Source organism: Herpailurus yagouaroundi, unplaced genomic scaffold (assembly GCF_014898765.1).
Source record: "Herpailurus yagouaroundi ecotype Mexico unplaced genomic scaffold, PumYag 29, whole genome shotgun sequence".
Lineage (NCBI taxonomy): Eukaryota > Metazoa > Chordata > Mammalia > Carnivora > Felidae > Herpailurus > Herpailurus yagouaroundi.
In genome coordinates, this window is record NW_024412377.1 from 98,321,899 (window position 1) to 98,331,827 (window position 9,929).

Here is a 9,929-nt window from a genome sequence, read left to right on the forward strand (position 1 = left end):
CCTGGGCTCTTCCAAGCTGCTACCCGCATTCCCGGCGTCCCAGTCCCACACAGGCCGTGTTGGCATCAGTTGAGGCGGCCGCCGAAGCTCGGCCAGGCCCGGAGCTTCCGGGGAAGTGGTGTCCACAGCTTGGAAGGAACCGTTGTGGCTGATGCCCGGCATCCACGCGTGTGTGCATGTGTGTGCGCGCGTTCGTGTGTGTGCATGGGAGGAGGGGAACAGGCTGCAGGAGAGAAGGAGGAGGAAGCAAAACTGCCCCAGAGTTCGCCTTGCTGCCTCCTTTGTCTCCTTGTTCGGTCCCTGTCACACACACAGCTAAGGACACACACACACACACACACACACCATTCCTCTCGCATCTGCTCTCAGGCAGCATTTCCAATGTTTTGTGTAAGTCAATTGGACGGCAAACAAAAAAAGCCATTTGCTCGGTATTATTTAAAATAGACTTCATAGGACCACCCTTTTGTGGAAGCTTTATTTGCACTAAATGAATAATCTTAATTGCATCACTCTCGAATTAAAAATCAATGTTAATCAAGTTGAGAGTAGTAAATATCAGTTTTCATTGTGCCTGGGTAGAGGGCATTTTTCTTGTGTTGCAAATAAAAATACAAGTCAAATAACTTTAAAAGGGCATTATGTTCTGCTACAAATACAATTGAAACGGATTGTTTAGGAGCAGATCAGAAATGGTACAGAATTTTGCACTTAATTTCCTCAGTTATCATTTACAATAAGAACCTCTGGGCTTGACAGCCAAGTCTAAACAGTAGTAAATTAGTACAAATTTATACTGATTTTACTCTAATAATCGTAATAAAAGCTTATAGATTTGGCACTAATTACATAAATGCCTAATGATCTTGAAAATTACTCTGGTTAGAAATATATTACTAATCTAAACTTTGTTGTTGGCTGGCTCTGAAAAATCAGAACATTAGAGATGGTTCGCTTCACTTGTGCAAAAGCACTTTAAATTGTTCAAGTAGTTTAACATATTCAAGAAGAAAATAAAGAGCATTTAACTTTATTTACAGCCATAAGTGGAATTGGGAACCAAGCTGAACTTAGAAACTTTGACCGAAAGAGCAGGTTGCGGGCCAGGATGAAAGCGTGGGACCGGTGGAGGAGCGGCAGCCTGGCGGGAAGGGTGCGGAGTGCACGGATCTCCACTGTGCGCGGGGTCCTGACTCTGACTGCGGGCGCTGGAAGCGCAAGGGGAGTCGACTCTTTTGTTTGTTTGTTTGCTTGCTTGCTCTTTAGGCCTGCTGAGGGGCTGCTAGCTACTCTTTAGGCCCGGGGTCCCAGCCAGGGTATCTGTACCCTGGGCTCAGGCCTGCTAGGCTGCAGCGGAGTTTACGCGCGGTCTAGAGGCTGCGCGGTGCCCTGGTTATGCTGCGTAATGGCAGGCCCGAACCAGCAGCAGACCTGTGTTGCCCAGAGCGCGCGGGCAGAAGTGACTCTCGGGTCATGCGGGGGTCAAACCCTGCTCGTCCCCAGCACTGCCTCTGCCTTAGGATGATCCTAGGTGTAGGAGACCGAGTTGCACCTTTGGAGGGAGCAGGGACAAGGAAAAGGAAAGGTGTGACTGGAGAAAATCTCGGGGAGGAACCTACGGGAGCCAGGCCCAGAAGCCCAGGGCGAGACCGAGGCGGCCTCCGCTGCTTTTGCTGCTGCTCGCGGCTGGAGCTGCCAGGGCCGCCGCCACCGCCTCCTCCGGGCGGGCGCGGGCGGGCGGGCGGAGTGGGGGACTCTCCCGGCGCTGACATTTGCAGGCTGCCCTCCTGATTGGTCCCCTTGCCGAGCTGCTCACGGGTTCATTCAACTGTTAAGCACCTCCCCGTCTCTCTAAAGGACATTATAATGCAAGAAGCCCCCTTTTTAACCACAAACCGAATTTTCTTTCATTTAGGTGATCTATATATATCTATATCGTATAGCTTATAGCTTATATCTATTTTAAATAACTTAAAGCCGCTAAAATTTGGGGGGGAACAGCTTTCGCCCTGGAGCGGTGCGCGATGCTGTCTCACGCCGACCTCCTGGACGCCAGGCTAGGTGAGTGCGCGCCTCTCGCCCGGGCAGCCAGGAGAAGCCTGGGCAGGAAATTGTCAATTTGTTCCTTATTTTACCTTAATGCGCCCTAAATGGACTAATTTCTTTAAAAGTAATTGTGCTGCATTAAAGTTTAATTTGATTTAACATCGTCTTTAAAAAAAAAAAATCTATGGAATATGTAGATCCAAAAGAGGACTTGGGAAGTGTTGTTACTTTTTGTTTTTCCTTTTTTCCCCTTCTTCCCTCTCCCTTATTATTATTAATTTTTTTTTGAACGGCGATCTACCCTGAGCTAATTTGTTAGGAGGTGTTTTTCTTTCTCTCTTTTCCCCTCCTGTTTGCTTTGATTAGGAATTTTTTTTCCTCCTCTTTTTTGCTCTCTCCCCCTGCCTCATTCTCTACCCTTCATCTAAGAATGGTTGAATTTGTAAAAATCTGGCACAAACGAGAAGCCGCTGCAATCGAGGCAGATTTGCTAAGTGTGTTCACTGAGGAAGGAGAAAAGCCAAATTCATCCTCACAGGCATCCCCGCCTGCAAGGGACTCGGCATTGCCAATGGCTGAGAGAAACGCGCCTTTTATTTCTCCGGAAGGAAGTTGAATTCTGTAAAGTTTGATTCACTGCTCTGTCTATAGTTTCCTTGAGTTTCCTTAATGCTGTCTGGGTTGCTGGACTCTGGGTTTCCGGTTTGGGAATCTTTGGTGATGGATGTGACTCCATTTTCCAAACACTTTCTCTGATTTGAGGGGGAGGCGGAGCTGATTTGGGTTGATTTCAGAGGGTGGAAGGCTTGGAGAATTATTCATCTTCCAAAAGTGAGAGGGAATCGGCTGAGGGCCGGCGGTAGTGTTCGCCAAACTGTCTGAGCGCAGGTGGGGCAGCAACCAAGGAATCGTTTAATTTTCTTTCTTTTTTTTCTCCCCCCTCCCACCCCAGTCCAAGGATATGCTCTCGCTTTCCTGGGACATCAGGGGTACGGTTCATGAAAGGGACTCGAAGGCATGTTTCTTTGCCGGGACTGGGAGTGTTCCACTGCCGGAGATATGAAAGCATGTGCTGTTTACTACGAGAGCCGGCTGCAGAGAGAGGGGAAAGGGCCGGGAGATGGTATTCCAACTTGGCTGTCCAAATTCTGGGGAACCCAGCTGAGCATCCCGAGAGTTTCCTTCATAGGGCGAACGTGGGCGCAGAGGGAGCCAAGGATGGGGCTAAAGGAGGACCGCGCAGGGAGGATAGTCCCTCCTGGCATCGCCAGGAAGGTAGTGACCGCGATCCCCTTCCCTCCTCAGGTATGAAAGATGCTGCCGAGCTTCTGGGCCACCGGGAGGCGGTGAAGTGTAGGCTGGGCGTGGGGGGCTCCGACCCTGGGGGCCATCCGGGGGACCTAGCGCCCAACTCCGACCCAGTCGAGGGAGCCACTCTGCTGCCCGGGGAGGACATCACTACAGTGGGCTCTACGCCGGCCTCGCTGGCGGTGAGCGCAAAGGACCCGGACAAACAGCCGGGGCCCCAAGGAGGCCCGAACCCCAGCCAAGCCGGCCAGCAGCAGGGCCAACAGAAGCAGAAGCGCCACCGGACGCGCTTCACCCCGGCGCAGCTCAACGAGTTGGAGAGGAGCTTCGCGAAGACTCACTACCCCGACATCTTTATGCGGGAGGAGCTGGCGCTGCGTATCGGGCTGACGGAATCCCGAGTGCAGGTACGCCGGGCTTGGGCGCCGGGGCAGAAGGCAAGGTGGGGCGGGAGGATTTGGGCAAAACAAGCGGGGTCTTTTCCCTGTCGGGGTCCTGGGCTGCTCTTCGGCTTCCTTATAAGTTCCATGGACAAGCAGGGCTCCCACCTCCCACCAGTATAGCCACATTCCTGCAGAAATGCCTCAAAAGCGAAGCCGGCGGTGTTCTACTGTTAGGTCGTCTCATTCGTCCTGAGAAGGGAAGCTCTGCGTCTCCCAGCCTCCGCGTCTCCCAGGCGGCTAAGCTGAGCGCGCACCTCCACTCCACCTCGAGTTCTTCACAAGTATTTCATTACCCCTAATGAATTTGTGTTAAGCGTCTGGATAAATGGGGGGAATGCAACAATTCTACAGAAAACTTGAAAAGGGAGGAAATAAGGCATGATGGCACCTTACAAAAAATCCATACCTGAGTTTCACGGTGCAGCTTTATTCTCTTGCATATCACCCTCCAGCAGCTCTAAGACAACAAACCCCGAGCTTTGAGGTTTGCAAAGGTTTTAAACTTTGACGGTCTACCGAAGCGCCGCCGAGAGCGGCTGTAAAGATCCCCCAGTCTTTAAACCCTGGTTTTCCCCTTAAGGAAACTGGGGATAGGGGGACTGAAGGCTTTCTGTTGTAGATATCCGATCTGAAGAAAGGACATTTAGGGCAAGAAAGATTGACAGGTAGCAGACGAATTCGTTACTGATACCTTGTTCTCGGCCAACCACCCGCCATTTGAAAAAGAATGAAAACAATATATCAGATCTTTTATGGACCACTGCTCTAGGTGAAATACCAAGGCGCTCACTGAGTCTTGAGCTATCCAGGGTTCTGAAAACCTTCCTTTCCTGTCTTGAACGTGATAGTTTCTCTATGTGATCCAGGGTGCCAATTTCATCTCTAGCTGCTTTAACAAATTAAGTTTAAAGATCCCAGTTGCTTTACATTTGATCTAAGAAGTAAGAGACAAGGGTGTCCATAATCACAGTGTTGAATGTTTATGTCTGCTTTCGACATTGTAAAAATAGTCTAACCTGGAAAAACAGATATGCTTCTGCTGTAAGTAGTCAGCAAATGAATATTGCTGGGAACTTAAAGTGGTCAATTAATAAAGTAATCATCAAGGTAGAACATAGATTAACATTTTTACTCATTGTAAGTCCAGGTGGTTTCGTCAGTGGACTTTGGAAACCCTGAATCATGAGCCATTGAAATTGAACACCCCAAAAGTGTTAACTGCATTGTACAGATATATATTATTGTTTAAAAAGATTTTTACTTCCCACCTCTTTTTAAATCTGAAGCTGGGTCCAAACCTTACCAGAAATAAACAATTTCAATACTTTCATTACTGTTAATGATAATACTGGCTTCTTAAAATCTTGTAGGTTCAAAATTCATAAATTTGCTTTTTGTCCCTCAAGAGAAATACTACCTAATAATTTTTGTTTTAAAGAGTAAAAGGCTGTTGCTTAACCTAGACATAGTGGTAATTAGTTTAAATTAAAATAGAACTTAGAATCACAAATAAAATATAATTGGACAACCGACTTTATGAAAAAAGAAAATGAGGTCTATTAAACTTTATTAGGTCTTCCAAAGGTTAATGGCAGTGGTTCTTTTAATAGAAAAAGTTGTAAATGAAATAAAATACAAACTATGTAATAGAAACAGTTATTTTCAAAAAGTACACAAAAGAATAATCAAGAAGAAAAAGACAAAGTACTTTAATTGTTCTAGCATAATGTTCAACAAAAGATAATAGCTTGAGGCTGCTGATAGGAACAATTTAATAGAATGGCAATTTCAATATTTTTAAAAATAATGTTTCATAGTTTAAAAAGTAATCAGATCAACATAACCTTCTTAATTAACATTTCAAAATGATTAACATTATGTAATGTAATGCAAAAATAATTTATGGAAAATGTATTTACTTCACAATTCACTGTACCATTGCTCCTTGACCAAATTCAAATTAAATAGTAATTGGTTTATGTTCTTATATGATGAGTACTTCATAGTTTTCTTTATAGTTAACAGATTGCCACACATTCTTTTCAGTATGTGGGCCACTGCACTGATTAAAAATGATCTAAACATTTAATTTATTACAATTGTATGCTTTTAAAGATGTTTTTTAAATTCTAGACTAACTGATCCAACATACTTATTTTTATCTATATCTGGTATATATCACACTTTTAAGTACTTATTAAAGCACTTCTACTCACATGGAGGCCAATTCCATGTCTGATATCGCTCCCCTTTTCTGGCTAGTGTAATAAAACCATTCCTTTTATAGCATGCCATTATTAGAAACCAATTTCAGAATTATTTATAACCTAGAATGGCTTATTAAGCAGCAATGCGAGAATCATGCAAATTACGCGATCAAATGCAATATAATAAGCATAATCATTAGTCTCTAGCACGGATTAATTAACTTTCAATATTTTATTTACATAAAAACCAAATCAGTGAAATAACTTCTGCACAGTCAGGCTTGCCTTTCAATATTTTATACGAACAAAAATAATGTGCTGTAATTCCATTGACCGTGTCCCCCAGAATGGCCCTGTCACCTGCCACATCTTAATAGGGGGACAAGCTGAGAGTATTTTCTAGTTTTCTAATGGAATGAGAAATTGCATTTTCTTCCTCTCCCAGCACTATTAAAGTGTAATGAATTCGGCCCAGAGTTCACGGCTGGCTGATCGAAATGAACCTGAGATCTCGGCTTTAATACAGCTCCCCAGATTTCCTCCCAAATCTTCACATTAATCATTTGCTGGATTCCAATGAGATCTTCATAAAGCGTTTGCTTCGAGGGGGAAAAAAGTAATATTCTCTCTTTCTCCCTCTCTTTCTCTATTTCTGAGCCATTTATAGGTGGGGAATTAAACGGGCTATATATTTTAAAATACATTTACAGTATGTCTATATTACTGTAACAGCAGATATCATGAAAGTGGATTTTTAAATTCCAACCTCCATTAGATTCTCACTGTTGTATTAAGCATTTTCTGAAAAGAGCTGCATTTCAAACTGAGTACAAAGTTGGCCAGTGGCTGCGGTTAATATATTTTCTGGAGTTGTCATCTGTGCATTCTCAAAATCTCCCTTAGGTTTTGCCTGCATTTTAATCCGTCATGCTCTAGTTTTCAAGTGGAAACATTCACATTTTAAAAACATATGCATCATAGCTTGGAACGGAGGTGCTCAGACCCCATGCAGATTTTTTTCACAACCCCAGTAAGCCATGAAACATAAAAAATTTTGTAGCCATCATTTGACTACTAACCCTCAAACATAATTGAGCACGATTTTTCGATTATTCCTATCATATTTAGTTCTTTAACAGCTGTTCTTTTCCACCTGTGCCTGAGGTCCAGAAACCTTTCTAGCAGTTGTGTTTTCCACTGTAGGGGCAATCCCTCCGCCCCCGCCCGGCGTTGTTGGGGGTCGCCGGGCCCCCGCCCCCCCCGGCCCCCACCCCCAGATGTCTGCCACCCTCTTCGCCCACTGCCCAGCCCAAGATATTCAAACATTTAGGGATTCACTGACACTTTGCAGGCCGTTAGGAACCGGTCTTTATAGCTATCTTTCTAAATATACCCGAGTGCAGAATGTGAGATGTGGGGACCGTTTGGACATAGACATCCTCCCTGTCTAGGGCTCCATCCAGTCTACCTCTCCTCAATGCAGCCTAGGATGGGTAATGCAAAGTGACCTGTGGCCACAGGTCTCCTCACTGTGCTTTCCTTGGCTCCTGCGGGTTACTCTCTGCTCCAGGCCGCTAAACAGCTCAATTCTCCGCCGTCGGCATTGATCCCAGTTACTATCAAGGGCCCCGCAGTCTCATTAATCCGTTGTGCCACCTACTCTCGGGGCTTTAGCAAGTAAGGGACCCGGCATCTTTACACAATCAGGAAATTGGGGTAGGCAGAAACACGGGAAATGGGGTAGAAATCAGAGAAAGATGAGATGATGGGTGATGGCTTGGGTACGGTAGAAAGGCCAGGGCCAGCTCAAAGGCTGGCAATATGTCTAGAGTGCAATGCCGTTCACACTAGTAAGCATGGAGGGTCTTCACCTGCACAGTGTAACATGCCTCTGTGAATAGCTGGCTTACTGAGAATAGGTCAGGTACATCCATACTCATGATCCTTTAGCTTGCAGAATAAACACTAAATAGCATGGATTAACAGATGAGTAACCTTTTGGTCATGAATATGGTCAAATTACGTTTGTCACATTCTAAGAGGAAACTCAATCAGTACCTGAGTTGTGTCTTATGTCATTTATATTTGTGCACACTAAACCTCCAACTGACTATGTGTTAAACTGCAAGCCTGCCAGGTAGGCGTACTGCCAATTATTATTAAAAAACAAAACAAAACAAAACAAAAAACCACACACAACCCAAATTCAAGTATGGGGAAACAGGAAGTTCTCTTGGTCAGGCAGTTTACCTGGTATCTTTCAGAAGAACTCTTCCTTCCCCTGTGGTGGTGAATATGGCATTAAATGTCAAGTTTGTTTGGTAAGTTCAGAAATTCAGAGGTATTGTTAAGAAAAAACGAGTACGAGGCTTATTTTTATTTGGAGTATATTTTATCAAACACATCTCCTCTAAAAAGAAAGATATGTGGGTCTGAAGCAAAATCAAATTTGATTCATTACTAGTGTGTGCTTTAAACTTGACCTCTAATTTGTACTGGTCAGAAAATTTGTTTTCAGTTTATACATGAAACAGATCAAACAGGGGAGACTTGAGGAATTGGAAAACCTTGTAATTCGGGGTTCTCAGCAAGCTTCTGAAAATAGACTTGAAGGACGTGGGGCTCAGGGCCCTGGCAGCAGGTTCCAGCACATCTGTACAGCTCAGATAAAAGGTGCCCTCAGAGGGGTTCGAGAATGAGGCATGGAGACTTGTGGCAGTAGAACCAGTCGCTACGAATCAGAAATCACGGTGGCGACCCAAACAACACCGTAGCTCAGTGCGGCTCGCTTTCCCACAAGGATCACTATATTAACCTCTCCGCTCTGTCATCCGTGGCGTTAGGGGTTTTCCTTTGTCTTTGGATTTTGAAACTGGCTATGTCATCCTCAGCCCCTCATCAATTTCCAAATTTCCAGCGTTTCTGAAAATTCTATAGCCCATCAGTGTTATAAGGCACGCTATTAAGCCACATGGGTACACATGTTTATCTTCATTTGTACACCTGTGGGTCCGATTTTGACACATGCCTGCCTGCAGACTTGTGCCTCTAAGCAGTGCATAGAATGTGCCAGCGTGCAGGGGCGTGGTGAACACTGCACGCGGTGGTATGTTTGCACCCAGTGTATGCGCTCCGGGGCACTATCAGGACCTCGGAGGTTGGCGCTTGCTGAGTGCAAGGGACTCCGGTTGTCTCGAGCTGACGAAGAACTGCGGTCTCTGGCTGAGTGTACGGGCACTTTGGGCAGATGGTACTTGTCCCGCCTGGGGCAGTGTCTGACGCAGGTTTCTCAGGCTCAAGCCCCCGCCCCACCCCCTGGCCAGCCCGCTCGCTAATAGCGCTCTGTGTGTCTCCCGCCCCGCCCGCTCCAGGTCTGGTTCCAGAACCGGCGCGCTAAGTGGAAGAAACGCAAGAAGACCACCAACGTGTTCCGCGCGCCGGGAACTCTGCTGCCCACACCAGGCCTGCCTCAGTTTCCGTCAGCCGCCGCCGCCGCCGCCGCCGCTATGGGCGACAGCCTGTGCTCTTTCCACGCCAACGACACCCGCTGGGCGGCGGCCGCCATGCCGGGCGTATCACAGTTGCCGCTGCCGCCGGCTCTGGGCAGGCAGCAAGCTATGGCGCAGTCGCTGTCCCAGTGCAGCCTGGCGGCCGGGCCGCCGCCCAACTCCATGGGCCTGTCCAACAGCCTGGCGGGCTCCAACGGCGCGGGGCTGCAGTCGCACCTCTACCAGCCCGCCTTCCCCGGCATGGTGCCCGCCTCCCTCCCCGGCCCCAGCAACGTCTCCGGCTCGCCCCAGCTCTGCAGCTCCCCGGACAGCAGCGACGTGTGGCGGGGCACGAGCATCGCCTCCCTCCGCCGCAAGGCGCTAGAGCACACAGTCTCCATGAGCTTCACTTAATGCAGCCGCGCCCCAGCCCGCTC

At 46.9% G+C, this 9,929-nt stretch overlaps 1 protein-coding gene across 1 annotated transcript; it reads left to right on the plus strand.

The window, feature by feature from the left end:
• Positions 1-1,779: 1,779 nt before the first annotated feature.
• OTP (orthopedia homeobox) lies at positions 1,780-9,929 on the plus strand. The gene is made up of 3 exons (XM_040450202.1): positions 1,780-2,061; positions 3,352-3,761; positions 9,376-9,929. The coding sequence occupies exons 1-3, from the start codon at positions 2,025-2,027 to the stop codon at positions 9,904-9,906; spliced, it is 978 nt and encodes a 325-aa protein (XP_040306136.1). The 5' UTR covers positions 1,780-2,024; the 3' UTR covers positions 9,907-9,929.

Excerpts from the sequence above, each read along its gene's own strand:
- OTP (XM_040450202.1), top strand. The coding sequence starts at position 2,025 with ATGCTGTCTCACGCCGACCTCCTGGACGCCAGGCTAG. Across the intron at positions 2,062-3,351 it reads CCTCCTGGACGCCAGGCTAG|GTATGAAAGATGCTGCCGAG; the intron begins GTGAGTGCGCGC and ends TTCCCTCCTCAG. Across the intron at positions 3,762-9,375 it reads TGACGGAATCCCGAGTGCAG|GTCTGGTTCCAGAACCGGCG; the intron begins GTACGCCGGGCT and ends CGCCCGCTCCAG.